Source organism: Rattus norvegicus, chromosome 14 (assembly GCF_021556685.1).
Source record: "Rattus norvegicus strain SHRSP/BbbUtx chromosome 14, alternate assembly SHRSP_T2T, whole genome shotgun sequence".
Classification (NCBI taxonomy): domain Eukaryota; kingdom Metazoa; phylum Chordata; class Mammalia; order Rodentia; family Muridae; genus Rattus; species Rattus norvegicus.
The window spans coordinates 5,076,711-5,094,693 of NC_141547.1; the positions used below are offsets into that span (position 1 = coordinate 5,076,711).

At 43.1% G+C, this 17,983-nt stretch overlaps 1 protein-coding gene across 6 annotated transcripts in view; it reads right to left on the bottom strand.

The window, feature by feature from the left end:
- Nucleotides 1-531: 531 nt before the first annotated feature.
- The window catches only part of Abcg3l1 (ATP-binding cassette, subfamily G (WHITE), member 3-like 1), a 54,207-nt gene continuing 36,755 nt past the window's right edge, over nucleotides 532-17,983 (bottom strand). For 4 of the 6 annotated variants that reach the window (XM_087582398.1, XM_087582399.1, XM_087582395.1 and 1 more), the window contains 5 exon segments: nucleotides 16,997-17,121; nucleotides 11,513-11,667; nucleotides 4,041-4,127; nucleotides 3,255-3,340; nucleotides 532-689 (listed from right to left, as the gene is read on the bottom strand). In XM_087582398.1, the coding sequence (XP_087438524.1) occupies nucleotides 536-689; nucleotides 3,255-3,340; nucleotides 4,041-4,127; nucleotides 11,513-11,667; nucleotides 16,997-17,121 (607 nt within the window). In that variant the 3' untranslated portion in view covers nucleotides 532-535. 6 annotated transcript variants of the gene reach the window in all.

A 17,983-nucleotide genomic window follows, 5' to 3' on the forward strand; every position in this document is an offset into this window, starting at 1 on the left:
AGTCCTCCATCATCATCATGAGATGTGATTTTAAATCCAAATCTTGCTTTTCCAGTGTGTTGGGGTATCCAGTATTTGCTGTGGTGGGAGAACTGGGCTCTGATGATGTCACGTAGTCTTGGTTTCTATTGCTTATGTTCTTACACTTGCCTCTAGCCATCTGGTTATCTCTGGTGTTAGTTGGTCTTCCTGCCTCTGACTGGCGCTTGTCTTTCCTGTGGGCCTCTTTGCCTGGGAGCCTGTGATCTTTGGAGAGAGAGCGCTCCTGGAAGACCAGCTCTCTGCAGGCAGGTTTTGTGTCAGAGGACTGTGGAACAGTCCTGGCTCTCTACTGGAATTATATCTCTTTCAATAATTGTAGAAAATTCCCACCATAGGACCTAAATCCTTGTCAGCTACAGGTTTGTTTGCTGAATTTACAGTACAAAAAAAAAATTAAAAGAAATAGAAAAAAGAAGATGGTTTCTGTTTAATGTCAGGATCAGTCAAATGAATTAAAAATTTAAATATGAAAACACACACACACAAAGGTAATTTAGCAATGTTTCCTTTTCTTAAGAAGTAGCAATTGTACATAGGTAATTGTTAAGAGGATAATCATTATACAAGCTAAGGCCAGGTGATTCTCCCAGAAGCCCCACGATGAGAGATGGAAGCCCTGGATCTCCAAGAATTCTTCACCAGTACATCTGTAATTCAACACACACAAAGGTAATGTCAGAGTTTATTCAGTGCATTTACTTCCTTCCATCTACAAACTCACAGTTAAGACACACCATTAAACATTTCTTTATTTAATTGACAGCTGTTATGATATGCTTACAATTTTATTATCTATTATGCCAACCAATCCACTTGGATCTGGTACTTTAGTTAATTTCATAAACAATCCAAATTGGTATACCTGCAACAGCTACTCAAAAGTATAGGATGATGTCATTATGCAGGTAAAGGCAGGCGCAAGATAGAACGAGGGCTGTCATTGGATGAGAAGGAAGGATGGGCGGGAGAAAGGCTGTCATTGGATGAGAAGGAAGGATAGGTGGGAGAAAGGCTGTCATTGGATGAGAAGGAAGGATGGGTGGGAGAAAAGTTTTAGAGAGGAGGAGAAGACTGGAGCAAGAGGGAGAGGAAGCAGCCGAGAAAACATGGAGGTGGATGTTAGATTCCTCTCTGTACATTTACAGGTTGTTATGAGTATTCTTAAGGGATGGATGTGTACAGGGCTTTATATGTCTAGGTGTGCAATTATATATTATCAATTGGATCAGAGGTTATTGTGTTGTGTGTTCTTTCATGTGGTGATTTAATTGAATTCAAGAGAGTATGTGGTCCCTGGAGACACTGGGCCATCACGGAATTGGGATGTGTATGTCTGGCATGGTGGCAACCTCCCTTGGGAACTAGATGTGTAGAGAAAGTGTTGCCAGGCTCAGAGAGAGGCCATTGGCAGTGTGATATGGGTTAGAGCAAAGCAGGTGAGATGGTTTGCTGACTGAGATGAAGATGTCTACCAGATATCTTGGGGTACCAAGGTACCAGATCTAGTGCAGGATAAAAACAGCATTTTTAAAAAATAATTTTACAGCAACACAAAAGCATAGTGGAAGTAGTCCTAATAAACTTGGGAAGTTTTCAGGGCCACACTATGACCCAACTCTGTAGACCCAACAATGCCATTCATTTTTACACCTACAATGCTCCTCTCTACAAAGGGTAAACACATGGGAAAACCCCAGCTTCCTAATGACACCGACATTCCAAGGAGATAAAAGCTGTGTCAGCATCTTGCTGACCCAGTAGACAGTCATGCACAAGAACAGAAGCATGGAATTCTAGATTTGGGACCAGAGGATATCAAGAGTTTCAGCTAGGAGTCAATGAATTCCTGTCTGCTCCTGTACTAAGACTGGAGTGACAATCACAGATGCTTAGCTACAGAATATCCCCAGAAGCACAGGTGACAGCCTGAGTCTGTGGTAGCAGTGAGAGCACAGCAGCATGCAGTGGGCCTGACACAGGTTAGCACAGGAGCTGATGCTGCGAAGTCCGCATGCAGCTACAACTGCTGTGACTCTCCATTCCCTTGTATCACTTAGAATTTAGCAGTTCACAAATCTGCTGAAAGAGCAGAGTTCAGCCCCTTGAGAGGACAAACCTGTGAGGAGGAAGTCTATAGATGGCCTCCTCTGCTTTCACTTTACCTACTCCTGACCATAAACTGGTAAGGAAGTTGTATTTGAAAGATGCCTGACTACACCAGGAGAAAGAAGACATGAGAAATGAGATCTCTCTCCACAGTGGTTTTCTTTTCTTTTCTTTTTAAGATTTATTTATTTATTATATATAAGTACACTGTAGCTGTCTTCAGACACACCAGAAGAGGGCATCAGATCCCATTACAGATGGTCGTGAGCCACCATGTGGTTGCTGGGAATTGAACTCAGGACCTCTGGAAGACCAGTCAGGGCTCTTAATCGCTGAGCCGTCTCTCCAGCCCCCACAGTGGTTTTCTTATCAGCAATTCAAAACACAAATTTGTGTTGCTATTATTCATTATTATTTTGAACATCCATAAGAGATTTAACATATCAGCATATTTTCTTCTAAGCTATATATCCAAATCAAATCAATGAAAACAATAGTAGAAACTGAAGAAATTGTAACATTAAAACAATACACTAATTCTATTTTCATTTTAATAGCATTAGGCAGAAATGAGATTTCCTTTTCAATATACTGAAATATGTGTTTCTTTCATTGCAGGACATATCTCCTGATAGGACATTTTACACACACACACACACACACACCAGCCTTTGACTTCTTGAAGTCTTCCAGAGTGTGAGGCAGAGAGAAGACCCTGAATAACAGGCAAAGCTCACTACATTTCACCCTCGCTGCCCTGACTGTATCAGGGCCAGCTCACAGGTACCGTATCCTGTACATTTAGGAACGCTATGTCCTTGCTAACTTATCAAAGCAACCCACGTCAAACTCCAATGTTCTGAAACAAGCAACTCAAAAATCCACAGTCAAAATACCAAAAGTGTTTCCCCCGATGACCCAAAGAACCATTTCTGTATATTATCTACACCATAAAGAATTAGGGTCTAAACCCATTCATATGTCCTCTGTGGTACAGGGATTCACTCCGGGGAACAGGCAAAGGACAGAGGTTAACCTTAGACAGGCAGGTCTCTCTAAGTCTACAAGCTTTCCATGCCCCATTATGACACTAAACTCAAGCTTACATTACATAGTTCTGACATCTACTGACTTCTTCTGTGTTGTATTCTGGACAGAAGTTTTGTCCCAGGAATTCGTTGTGTAGCAAAGCCTGTAGCATAAGCAGGAACGGGGAAAGGCAAATTATTTTATATGTCCATAACTTTTCAAAGAACAAATACATCTATATCTTCAAGTTCAATCTTTACTGTAATTTGCAAAAAAAAAGTTCAACCCCAAGCACTCAGACCACAGTCTTCCCAGCTAAGCAGTGTCTCCCACCACTGCCCCCACACCCAGGAGTTTTAGTATTGAGATGATGATGCGTCCACTGGATTAATGTGTGGCTTCTCTAACTACGTCACCACGGGTATCTTCGTCCTTGCCCAATTCCATAACCCTGTAAACCCTATAACTAAAGCAACACAGCTGATAAAATGAATGTTGATTTATGCTAACAGTATTTTCTTCCTTATTTTCATCGAAACTGGTTGTAAAAATATATTAAGACACCACTTTACTACAGAGAAAGCTTTTGAAGTCAATATGGCTGTGGGCATTGCATGGCTTCTGTTTCTTTTAATTTCCAGAGTCTCTAACCCTTAGCTAACGGGTGACTGGGGAAAACCCCCGATGACTCAGTGACCTTATGCTAAGTGAAACGAGTAGGACTTTGTTCATCTTTAGCTCCAGGACGGAAGTTCCTGGGCAAGAGCTGGGCAGGGGGAGATTATAGCTGATGAAAGGACTTGGGTCATTCATTTTAGTTGCTACAGTTAGAGGACGCAAATACAGCAAACAAGACAGCTTACCCTAAATCCATAATGAGGAATGCTAAAGTACCGAATCCACGAGAGTACAGGCAGGAAGCCTGTATCTAGTGACAGACCTGAAAAAAACTACAAAGAGTAGAACCACGAGTTAGAACCAGTCCAGTGACTACACATTCTACAGAAAGACCTCCTCCTTCAAGTCCCCTACATCCCTCTGTTCAAACCAGCTTGTTAAAAAAATATATACATTTCAGTTAACTCTAAACAGAAATGTTCATTCCTTAAAGTCAAGGTTCTTTGCGGTTTGAAAGCAAAAGGCCTGCCAACCCACTCTGCACAAGGCAAATCCTATAGATATTTACATTGTATGTAAAATGGAATGTGAACTTGGCGCATCTTTTAAACTTTAAATGAACCCATCCTACACGTTTAAAATCCTTTCTAGATTTCTTACAATGTATAATTTATTAGCTATATAGTTTATCCAAAATAATTCAGGGGATGGAGCTAAATCAGAACAGAAGCACTAACTGTTCCATAGACCGTCTATGTGTGAGTAGTTGAATCTTTGACAGTGTGACAGGCCAATTATAGTGACTATTCTAGTAAAATTATTGCCATCTAGGAATACATACTGGAAAAACACTGTGCCTGCCTCATATCATGTCCACTGGACACAGCTAAAGTCCTTGGAAAGGAAGGAGTGCCAATTAAGAAAATGCCTCTGTAAGATCAGCTGTAGACAAGTCAGTAGGGCATTTACTTCATTGGTGATTGATGTAGGAGGGCCCAGCCCACTGTAGGTGGGACCGCACCCAGTCTGGTTGTCCTAGGTTATATAAGAAAGCAGGCTGAGTGAGTGATTAGTTCAGATGAGTAAGCAACACGCTCCATGGCCTCTGTGTAAGCCCCTACCTCCAGGATTCTGCCTGTTCGAATTCCTGTCCTGACTTCTTTTATTGATGGTGATGTGGGAGCATAAGCCCAATAAATGCTTTCCTCTGTAACTTGCCTTTTATTCATCAGGGTAATAGAAGCCCTTGCTAGGAAAAACACTGAATATCATATACCCACCTCTACTTCCAAGGATCCATAAAACTCATTATTTATAGGACTTGTTATTTTTGACTCTATACCCCTGATGTCCTATTGCTGTGATAAGGCCACCATGATTAAAAGTATGAGGAAGAAAGTGTTGATTTGCCTCTCCCACCCTGACCACAATCTATCAAGTCAAGCCATGACAGGAAAAAGACAGAGACTTGGAGGCAGGAGATGAAGAGGAGATGGTGAAGAATGCTGATTACTGGCACACAACCATGGTTTCTATACACCTCAGGGTGACATTCCCAGGACAGGGCTGTCCCACGGTAGGCTGGGTCCTCCCACATTAATCATTGATCCAGAACCATCCCATGCTCAGACTTGCCTACATAAGAATCTAACGGAAGCATTTTCTCAACTCACATCCCCTCCTCTCCAGTGACTGTACCTTGTGTCAAGTTGGCAAAAAAGTAACCAGCACAAACCCTGCACAATCCCAACCTCTATATTGCATCACCCACAGCCTGGGGTCCCCAGTGGATTCCTTGTAAAATGTAGGCTGGTTAGAGCCTCAATACTCTACGGCCTCTCGGAAACAGACTGTTTATCAGAGGGATCTCATTGTCCTGCATCCTGTCTGACGTAGGAAGACAGAATGCTATTTGTCCTCTCTGAACATCTTACCCTCTTTGCTGCATCTTTCAAGTTTTGTTGGAAATAAGACAGCATTCCCAGCCTTGTCCCTTTAACTGTGTGGCATGTAGATAAAGCTCAGACATTTTAAAATGTTTTTTTGGTTGGGTTCTGTTTTTTAAGTAGTTAAATCTAACAAGGTTAAAAACAGCAATTATCTTGATTACGTGTATTTTTATTTTGTATCTGTGATCATCGAAACTCTTTGCCTAAAGCTTTAGAAGCCAGTGTTTATAAGTGTTAGCATGATTGGTCAGTACCTTATGGGAAGGAACTCTGTTGATTTAAGAACAGACTTGACGGGGTTGGGGATTTAGCTCAGCGGTAGAGCGCTTGCCTATCGAGCGCAAGGCCCTGCGTTCATTCCCCAGCTCCGAAAAAAAGAAAAGAAAAGAAAAAAAAAAAAAAAAAGAACAGACTTGACATAAATGCATTGATCTTTGGCTTACAATTTGTAATATCCTGTCTCTCATCTCTAAGGTTTATCTTTTACATATCTTAAATAACTTACTTGGACACTTGCATAAACTTCCTTGCTTTTCTTTCCATTCTGGGAACATTCACTAATCTTCATATATAGACCTTTATTAATTAAAAATCAGTCTTTGCCTCTTCCTCATTCTCCTTTATTATTTTGTTGTTGTTGTTGTTGTTGTTGTTGTTGTTGTTGTTTTTGTTTTTGTTATTGAGACAGGGTTCCTCCATGTAGCATGGGCTGTCCTGGAACTCAGTACAATGCAGACCAGGTTGACCTTGAACTCTTTGTGATCCTCCCGCCTCCGCCCTAATGCTAGGGTTAAAGTCACTCACTTCCCTGCATCATCTTTATATTTTTATAATTTTTTTAACTTATGTTTAAAAAATTCCACCTGGCATGGGTGTTTGACGACTGAACATAGGCAATGAAAAAATGCAACTATTCCTTTACCGTCAGGATACAGAATAGTACAAAGCAATCTTTTTTTTTTTTTCTTTTTTTTCGGAGCTGGGGACAGAACCCAGGGCCTTGCGCTTGCTAGGCAAGCACTCTACCACTGAGCTAAATCCCCAACCCCTCAAAGCAATCTTTTAAATAGATAATCATAACAGGTTTATCTGATCCTTGTTTTTTGTTGTTGTTGAAATAAATTGGTGATTTTCATTATCTCAGCAAGAAGCACGTCAGGTTCAGTATGAGTGACGGCCTTATTTTTTCTAATTTCAAACATGTTGGAGGGGTTAGGGACTGTAGTTGTACCCCATTAAACTACTCAAATCAACCCCAGTGGTAGCAGCTGCTCTGAGTTCCTTGCTACCCAACCACTGTTCTGGGTTCCTGATGAAATACACACACTCCTACGTGGTGGCTACGTGCTGTCTCACACCTTCCCAGGCATGGCATCTCCTGACCATCCCCCGATGAATGGCCAATCTCCTCCTCCTCCTCCTCCTTCCTCTCTCCCAAGCCTGTGAATTCTAAGTCTCTCCTTTGCCTGCCCTGCATAGCCATTGACTTTTGGAATCTTTATTTACCAATCAGAATCAATCTGGCGCAGGCTCCCTGAGTATCTTACCTGTGGACACTTGTGTGAGCAGTTTGGGGAACTGAAATTATCAATAAGAATACAAGCAGCTACAAGGGATGTTGTTAGAATGTGAGATTCTGGGTTTTTTTTTTTTTGTTTGTTTGTTTCTTTTTTCTTTTTTTCTTTATTAACTTGAGTATTTCTTGCTTACATTTCGATTGTTATTCCCCTTCCCGGTTTCCGGACGAACATTGCCCTAGCCCCTCCCCATTCCCTTCTGTATGAGTGTTCCCCTCTCCATCCTCTCCCCATTACCGCCCTCCCCCCCAAAATCACGTTCACTGGGGGTTCAATCTTAGCAGGACCAAGGGCTTCCCCTTCCACTGGTGCTCTTACTAGGATATTCATTGCTATTTATGCGGTTGGAGCCCAGGGTCAGTCCATGTAGAGTCTTTGGGTAGTGGCTTAGTCCCTGGAAGCTCTGGTTGGTTGGCATTGCTGTTCATATGGGGTTTCGAGCCCCTTCAAGCTCTTTCAGTCCTTTCTCTGATTCCTTCAATGGCGGTCCTGCTCTCAGTTCAGTGGTTTGCTGCTGGCATTCGCCTCTGTATTTGCTGTATTCTGGCTGTGTCTCTCAGGAGAGATCTACATCCGGTTCCTGTCGGTCTGCACTTCTTTGCTTCATCCATCTTGTCTAATTGGGTGGCTGTACATGTATGGGTCACATGTGGGGCAGGCTCTGAATGGGTGTTCCTTCTGCCTCTGTTTTAGGGATTCTGTTTTATGGGTGCCCATATCTTAGCATGTCCAATCAGCAATCGTATGAGGATCTGTAGCCACAGAATGAAGGTTTACTTACTGATAATTCATTTTAAGAATCAGACTTTGCATTTTTCCTATGCCAATGAAAGAAGTTGGTGATAGGAACTTCAGTGGTAGCAACCTCGTTGTCTGTCTAAGGCTTGTTGTAGACAATAGCAAAGTCCACGAAGAGCTCTGCAGGCTTCCTTCTGACAGCAAAAGAAGTTCTGAGTCTGGTAAAGTCAGGGACTTCGGTTTTTAGCCCTGGCAGTAGAAGCAACAGGCTAGCTGGGCAGCCACCATTTGCCTTTGTTTAGTAACCCTTTAAAGATGGCAAATCTGGAGCCATCGTTCTGAAGTTTCATTTCTAAGAGACTTGAGCAATTAACCAGAGTTTCGTTAAGATTTTAAGCTTATCAACATAGAGGGATCCTGTCCAACTTTATGGTAAAACAAAAAGTGCTTTTAAGGTGAAGGCAAGATTTGGTTATGGATGGAGAAGCCACACAGCCTCAAGCTGGCTGAAGCCTGCTTGCTTCTGGGTACTAAGCAGTGGATGGTTGCCAACTTGCTAGAGCAAGATAGGGACTGGAGGAGGAAGCCCTGCAGAAGCCACCCAAGGAGCTGCTCTTGCTCAAGAGCACACTCAAAGTTCACAGACTCGTTTCAGCGCTGCCTTAGTTCCGATGTCTTAAGCGAAGACTGAAATTGTTGCAGATGCATATGAAATTTAGGAATCAAACAACTCCACATAGCAGAAGCAACAGTGAGACCAAAGAGGGCAGGCTGGAAAGCAACAGGAGTGACAGCATTAGGGAAAGCTGTGGTTTGGGCCAGCTCATCCCACACAAAGGCCAGTCTATTACACAGATTGTGAGGCAACCTCCAGGGGACAGTTTAACATCACAATCTCCTGGGTAGTCCTTTTGAAATTCCCCCATATATTCTAGGGGGTGTACTTACTGGTTTTTGCCCATATTCTACCGTCCCTTACATACCACAGTCACACAGGAGAAAAAGCAAGGAGCCACACACTCTTCCCCCCTCTTATTTATATGGACATATTCATTCATCTCCCACCCTTCACCCAATGCTCCAGAGTCACTGAAGAACTGCATTTCATAGTTTTGTAATACTCCATCATAATACACAGGCAGCTCTGGGCTTTAGAAGGTGACCGGATTCACTTTTACACTCTGGGATAGGATGAGCGTGACTAACATGAACCTGATTTCTTGCCAGCCTGATGGGCAGAGCTCCCTGAAGCGGTTCCTGGGCCTTGCTGTTTCTGCTATGTTTGGGGTCCTTGCTCTTGGATGGCAGCAGAGCCAATATCCTACAGATCAACAGGTCCACTGCTGTCATGTGAATTGACTGCCCCATGTTCTAGCAGTCCAGTACCCAAGCAATAACTGAGGAGAAAATGCCATCACTATATTCGAACAGGAGTGAGCAAGTTATAGGCTTTTAGCTCTAAGAACCAAAATGCCAAAGATTCCTTTATAGACACTGGTTTATGGGCATGCCAGCAGGCGAGACCTTGTGGGTCCAAGTCCTGGTGTAATAGGCAGGTCTTTTCATCAGTTTTTCTTTATCTCCTGTGTGCGGTGACTCAACATTTCGATTGGGTGCTGTAGACTATGGGCAATGAGCTAAAAGTGCTGAAATCTGTTGGAAGCAATCACAGGACTCATGTGATGAAATTACAAGTATGCTCAAGGACAGACACCATCCTGCCTGCCTTTTTCGACTTCTTTCCCTTGGGCAAAAAGGGTGTGGGGCACTGCACAGACTACTACAATGGCAGTAACCACACACTCATTTTTCCGATGGTGTTCATAGCCTGCTCTATAAGATGGAAATTTCATGTCTGGTGCTGTGGCTATGGCCACACAGAAACACACAGGTAGTCTAAGTAGACCCAGTGGGTTTATCAAAAATAAAACAGGGGCTGGAGAGATGCCTCAGAGGTTAAGAGCACTGACTGCTCTTCCAGAGGTCCCGAGTTCAATTCCCCCCAACCATATGGTGGCTCACAACCATCTGTAATGAGATCTGAAGCCCTCTTCTGGTGTGTCTGAAGACAGTGACACTCATAAGTAAAGTAAATGAATCTTAAAAAAACAAACAAACAAACAAACAAAAAAAAAAACCACCAAAGCAAAGCATGAGGCAGAATGGGAGGAGTGGTGAGTGTGACAGGAAATGGAGCAGCTGCTTTCCTGATGCTGATACAGCCCCATGGCCAAGGCAACTCGTATAAGGAGGAGTTTGCTCAGCCTTAAGTTTCCAGAGTGATAAAAGGCCATCTTGACAGGGCAGTATTGCAGCAGGCGGCAGGCATGGATGTGGGATCAGGAAGGCAAATGCTCACGTGTTCACATGAATGCACAGAGTACAGAGGGAAGAGCAAGTGAGGAGGACCACGACCATTCAAAACCTGCCTGAGCAACATGCTTCCCCCATCACGTCCCTTCCTCACGCAGCAATTGTGAACCCAGCGTCCCCTAAGGCTTAGAGGCATTTCTCATTCAAAAATCCCCACGGAAGAGGAATTTGGGAAGGAGAAATAAGGGTAGACTTGATCAACACACCTTATAGGCATTTATACAGCTCTCAAAGTTTAATTAAAAACATATTTATTGAAGATTTACATCACTGGATGGCCATATGTATATGACCATATAGATAGGAAATAGAAGCAAACTGAGCACTTTCTCAAAGCCACGCATCTCCCATTGCCAAGCTACAAGAAGCTCGTGCACCAGAAGAAATGACATAGTTATTAGCACGTTCAATAGTTCTATTCATCTGCTCTGCTTGGTGGGAAAGTGTGGAATCTGGTTCACTTGTCTGTTGATTCATATACTCTAACGGTATCATTTATGGACATGCAAGACTGAATAAACAACTTTACAGAGATGAGCAGACATATGCTAACAGAGGAGACTGACTTAGTACTGAGGACTCTGGAATCTCCCACTGTTTCTAATGCTTTTCAGGACACAAGGGAGTCCTGAGAGAGCTTTCTCCTGATGAACACTTACTTTCTCATGACCCTTACTTTCCCATTAGAGACCAGTGAATAAACCAGGTCATCTCTGCTGTAGCTAACATGGCGGCAATTCTCTTACACCAGCATGAAAGCAAGGCAGCAATCTGCTCCCTCAGTGAGGGAATCAGCCACCCAGAGCACTTTACTGAATTCCAATTTATTATGGTTTCTAATATGATCTCAAGAAATTTCTTTTAAGAACCCACTGGAAAGGGCGTGTTAACTGCATCCCAGTACTAACAGAGCAGTAGTACAAAGCCTAGGAAGAAAGGCAGCTCCTTCTCTACTACAGACCATAATAGGCTTTAGCATATGGCTTCATGTCCCAAGTACTGATTTATCAAGCAAATTCCATCACTACGAAGGAATACAGGGGAAAATGTTTCTCTTAGAAAAACACAGTTTGCACTCACCAGCATGAACACAAAGTAGATGGTCACCAGTAGTGTTGTTATAGCTGCTACATTCTCCCCAGCTCCTAAAGACAGTGACAGGGAACTGGCAGAATAAGCCAGCATCATGATGGTAAATGTCATGGTGAAGAAACCCCGCACACTTGTTCTTAGTCCTTAGAAAGAAAAAAGTGTGTCAGTCCAGGTACTGAGCCCAAAGAAGTATGTGACAGCAGATGCTGGCGAGGATGTGGAGAAAGAGGAACACTCCTCCATTGTTCGTAGGATTGCAGACTGGTAAAACCATTCTGGAAATCAGTCTGGAGGTTCCTCAGAAAATTGGACATTGAACTACCTGAGGACCCAGCTATACCTCTCTTGGGCATATACCCAAAAGATGCCCCAACATATAACAAAGACACATGCTCCACTGTGTTCATAGCAGCCTTATTTATAATAGCCAGAAGCTGGAAAGAACCCAGATGCCCTTCAACAGAGGAATGGATACAGAAAATGTGGTACATCTACACAATGGAGTACTACCCAGCTATCAAAAACAATGACTTTATGAAATCCATAGGCAAATGGAGGGAACTGGAAAATATCATCCTGAGTGAGCTAACCCAATCACAGAAAAACACACATGGTATGCACTCATTGATAAGTGGATATTAGCCCAAATGCTCAAATTACCCTAGATGCACAGAACACATGAAACTCAAGAAGAATGACCAAAATGCAAATGCTTCACTTCTTCTTTAAAAGGGGAACAAGAATACTCTTGGGCAGGGAATAGGGAAGCAAAGTTTAGAACAGAGGCACAAGGAACACCCATTCAGAGCCTGCCCCACATGTGGCCCATACATATACAGCCACCCAATTAGATAAGATGGATGAAGCAAAGAAGTGCAGGCCGACAGGAGCCGGATGTAGATCTTTCCTGAGAGACACAGCAAGAATACAGCAAATACAGAGGCGAATGCCAGCAGCAAAGCACTGAACTGAGAACGGGACCCCCGTTGAAGGAATCAGAGAAAGAACTGGAAGAGCTTGAAGGGGCTTGAGACCCCATATGAACAACAATGCCAAGCAACCAGAGCTTCCAGGGACTAAGCCACTACCTAAAGACTATACATGGACTGACCCTGGACTCTGACCTCATAGGTAGCAATGAATATCCTAGTAAGAGCACCAGTGGAAGGGGAAGCCCTGGGTCCTGCTAAGACTGAACCCCCAGTGAACTAGATTGTTGGGGGACGATGGTAATGGGGGAAGGATGGGGAGGGGAAGCCCATACAGAAGTGGAGTGGGAGGGGTTAGGGGGATGTTGGCCCGGAAACCGGGAAAGGGAATAATAAATGAAATGTAAATAAGAAATACCCAAGTTAATAAAGATGGAGAAAAAACAAACTAATAACAGTTTTATGGCCACCCTCGTCTCACCTCTGGGTCTCCAATGCCACTGTTTCCTTCCATGTGACTTCATAATATTGTCATACAGTGTTTTATAATGTTTATTCTGTTTTTTTTTAAGATTTATTCATTTATTATATATAAGTACACTGTAGCTGTCTTCAGACACACCAGAAGAGGGCATCAGATCTCTTTACAGATGGTTGTGAGCCACCATGTGGTTGCTGGGATTTGAACTCACGACCTCTGGAAGAGCAGTCGGGTGCTCTTAACCACTGAGCCATCTCTCCAGCCCTATTCTGTTTTTATTTATTTGAATCTACATGTGTTTGGGAATGTATGCCACACGTGTGCAAGTGCCTTTGGAGGCCAGAAGAGAGCCTCACAACCTCTACAGCTGTCCTTGCAGGCAGTTGAAGACTGTCCCATTATACAGATGCTGGGAACCAAATCTGGGAGCTCCAGAGAGTACCAAGTGCTCTTAACTGATGGGTCATCTCTCACGCCCCACCATATGGCTTTATTTTCAGACTGGCCAAGAAATACCTTTCCATATAATACCTCTTTTCCTTTATGCGTAATCAAGAACAACTTAGGAGATCCTGACTGGGAGAGCTACAGGCAACACGAATGGCTCAAATTCTACTACCTTCTCCCACAGGAGAATCACCGATAGAAAATGTTTATGTCTACACTCCCTGAGTTTATTATGGTTGCATTAATAAGGAAATCAGGATCAGAATTGACCTGGCTTTTTGTCAATTTAATGAAAGCTACATCCATGTGGGAAAAGGCAACCTCATTAGTAAAACAGGGCATGGATCTACTTGCCATCCACCAAGCTCAATTATTCAGTGACTTACCTGCTTGCCTTTGACAGACATGCTACCCTAGAAACATCCAGGTTAGACCCTTCCTCCTATCCCTATCTCCTGTTGGCTGTGCCACCAGGACACACCCAGATGCTCTGAGATGTGCAATGCTCCCTGAGTTCCGTTGTCAACCACGATGGTGTTCACTGGAGGAACACCTTCCCAATACCTTCTACAACAGAAACATCCAGGGACAACCAAATGGTTAAAGACCAGCATAAGAGCATAGTCAACAAGAGACAAGGTAACATGGCACCTTTAGAGCCAAATGATCCTACTTCAGCAAGTGTTAGATCCCTAGATATCATAGCATAACCTATGCACAAGGAAATGACCTTAAGTCCAGTTTTATAAAGATGATAGCTACCTTTAAAGAGGAAACAAGGGGCTGGAGAGGTGGCTCAGTGGTTAAGAGCACTGACTGCTCTTCCAGAGGTCCTGAGTTCAATTCCCAGCAACCACATGGTGGCACACAGCCATCTGAAATATGATCTGATGCCCTCTTCTAGTGTGTCTGAAGACAGCTATAGTTTATATATAATAAATAAATCTTTAAAAAAATAAAGAGGAAACAAATAAATACCTTAAATAAATACAGGAAAATACAATTAAACAAGTGGAGGAAATGGATAAAATTGTTCAAGATTTGAAAACAAAAATAGATGAAATAAAGAAAACACGAACTGAGGGAAATCTGCAGACAGAAAACCTAGGAAAGAGAACAGGAACACCAACCCAAGCATCACCACAGAGTATAGGGGATGGAAAAGAGAACCTTATGATTTTAAAAAAAGAATGATACATCAGTCAAAGAAAATGTTAAATTTAAGAAATTCCTAACACAAAACACGAGGAAAATCTGGGATAATATGAAAAGACCTAACTTGTGAATAATAAAAATAAAAGAAGGAGAAGAGTCCTAGCTCCAAGGCCCAGAAATATTCTCAACAAAAACAGAATAGACCAGAGGAAAAAAATTCCCCTGCTACATAATAATCAAAATATCAAATCTAGAGAACAAAGAAAGAATATTAAAAGCTGCAAGGGAATTCCTTCTGGTGCACATCTGTACCCAGGAGCAGATCCTGTGCTCCAGCCCTCCCCAACCTGCCCACACCCAGAGATAGCTTGCCCCCGCCCAGGATTTCTGACATCCACAAGCTCACAGGTAAGTCCTCCACCATCACCCCAATACCTGGTTTAACTGCATGGATTGAACAAGCCTGAAGAGATGTTAATACCTAGATGATGGGAGGCTACCTCCAACTTTATTTTTTCCTAGGAAGTCATGCAACAGCTATACAGGAGGGCAGTAAGTTTCATAAGCTGATTCATAAGCTTTATGGAGTTGAGGGATGAGTCATACATAATCCTGTGCTTTTATAATAGTCACAGGAAAATAAGTTGGGGTCTGGGGTAGCTGAAGTTCATGCCTAATTCTTTAATAGAGGTTATTGTTAATAATTGTGTATCATACATGAGTGTTGTTGTGTATGTGTCATGGCGGGCATGTGCCATGGTGGTCATATGTCATGCTGTGTATGTGCGTAGTGAAGGACAGCTCTCTGTGGTGACTCTCTCTTCCATTGTAGATTTTAAGGATGGAATTCAGGTTGTCAGGCTTGCAGGATAAGCATATTTACCCATAAGCCATCCCATGACCTAAATGAGTGATCCTGGATAATAAATCTCTTACTTATAAAGACAAGTCTAAAGTTTATCAGTACTTGCTTATGAAGGGGTGTGTGTGTGTGTGTGTGTGTGTGTGTGTGTGTGTGTGTGTGTGTGTGTGTGTGAGTGAGTGCGTGTGTGAGTGTGTGTGAATGTGTATGTGTCTATATCTATGTGTGAGTTGAGGTTTTTGTCTTTTACTGTCTATTGTAATGTAAAGTGTGGTCCCCAAGACCTGGAGTCTACACATAGCCCTTTTGACCCTGTCCCCAGGTCAATTCTGATTGGTGAATAAAGATGCTGACAGCCTATAGGTGGGCAGAAGAGACATAGGTGAGGTTTAGGTTCCAATGGGCTTAGAGGGAGAGGAAGAATGTTCCAGAGAAGGGGAAGGAAAGGTGTCATGGTTTGTATGTGCCCAGCCCAGGGTGTGGCAGTATTAGAATGGGTGGCCCTGTCAGAGTAGATGTGGCCCTGTTAGAGTGGGTGTGTCACTGTGGACTTAGGCTATAAAACCCACACCCTAGCTGCCTGGAAGCCAGTCTTCCACTAGCAGCCTTCAGATGAAGATGTAGAACTCTCAGCTCCTCCTGCACCAGGCCTGCCTGGATGCTGCCATGCCCCTGCCTTGATGATACTGGACTGAACCTCTGAACCTGTAAGCCCGCCCCAATTACATGTTGTCTTTTATAAGACTTGCCTTGGTCATGGTGTCTGTTCACAGAGGTAAAACCCTAACTAGGTCAAGAGGCCACCATAGGCTAAGGGTCAAGGCAGCACAGCCTTAAGGGCTGCTGAATTGGAGCTAAGAGAAGCCCAGATGGGATATAGTAATTGTAAGTAATAATTCAGGGTTATCAATAGGCGAGTGGATTCCAAGAGCATGGAGGAGAGACGGCTGTCCAGCCACTGTGCAGTTTAGAGTTTATTGTTAATATAGAAGCTGTGAATGTGTCTTTTATCCGGGATGTCAATAACCAAAGACGAGGAAGAAACCCCAGGCAGAGATTTAAATAATTTCTACAACATGTATGTGAGAGTGTGTCTGTGTACATGTGTGAGTGTGTGTGCATATGTGTGTGTGAGTCACTGTGTGGCTATGCTCTTTTGTGAGTGTGAGTACATGCATGAGTGTGTGTGTGTGTGTGTGTGTGTGTGCGTGTATGTGTGTGTTCTGTGTATAAGGATGTATGTCTCTGTGTTAGTGAGTTTATGTTTTTGTGACTTTGTGCGTGTTTCTGTATGTATGCAACAATACACATGGATAGCTATCTAATAAATGGTTTTGCTCTACTGGCACTGCCTCAAATGTGTGGTTTAATTCTACATTCATTATAATGCACAGAATCTCTTAGCGGAAATGCAGTTTCATAAACAGCTTTGGAGGTTCCTTGTGAACACATCTCAGAGATTTTACTTGATACTGAACCATCATTTTAGATATCACGCAGTGGAGACAAGCTTTTCTTTTCAAAGGCTTGTTGAAGTTGTAAGAACCAAAACATGTTCCTCAAAGCCTAAAGACGCATTCTCTGGCTTTGTTGCTCACCTGCTATGAAGTATGTTATAAGAGTAAATATTGTACTTGGCAACAGCCTCCTGGGTATTAGCTCAGCCAGCAATTTCCCAAAGAAATAGGATGACACTCTGTAGTATCCACTGGTGTGCTCATGTCTACAGAAACAAAAGTCCTTGTTATACATCCATAGATTGGTCCAGCAAGCACAGGTGAGGTGTTGGCTAGCCTGACCTCTGATACCACAGGGAGACTATGAAGACAGTGTCCCTGTGCTCCAGGCTGACTCCCATTCACCTCCCATTCTTTGAACCAGCATCTCTAGGTTATCATCCTTGTGGCATTTTCACTGTGACTCCCATCAGAGAAATCCCATTTGGTTCACTAGGCCACAGAACAGCCCCTGCAGGGAAACAGTCCGATGTTCGCACTCTCCTCAGAGACTCTGCTCCTCTGAGGCTGGCTCCCTGAGGTACTTCAGCTCTCAGTACCTCACTGTAGGCAGTAGTCATGGAGACTCCTCACCATGCCCTTCTTATGAGAAAGGTGACACTGGCCCTCTGAGGTCACCCTACAGCTACTATATCCTTCTCTTCTGCATCTCTCATTTTAGGAAAGACTTCTTCCTTCAATAATCTCACTTTACAACCATGAATCCTCAAGAGCTACCACACCTAGTCCTTCCCCTTCCAAGCAACTATCACTGAGCCATTCCAAACTCCAGGCTCGTCCCTGCCGGTGTCTTCATTACATCTCTGATTTTACTTTTTTAATTTAATTTAATTGTTGAGAAAGGACCACTAGTGCAGGCTGGCCTCAAACTCCATATGTAGGCAAAATGACCATCCTTCTGCCCCACCCTCAAGTTCTAGAATTACAGAATATCTCCCTGCTGAGGTTAATGTGGTACTGTGAGTCTTCCCCAGGGTTTCATATGCTAAGCAAGCACTCTACCAACTGAGCTATGCCCTCAGCTCCTCTCTGATGATTCTTTTCTTGGCATGCGCTTGTAGGCAAATG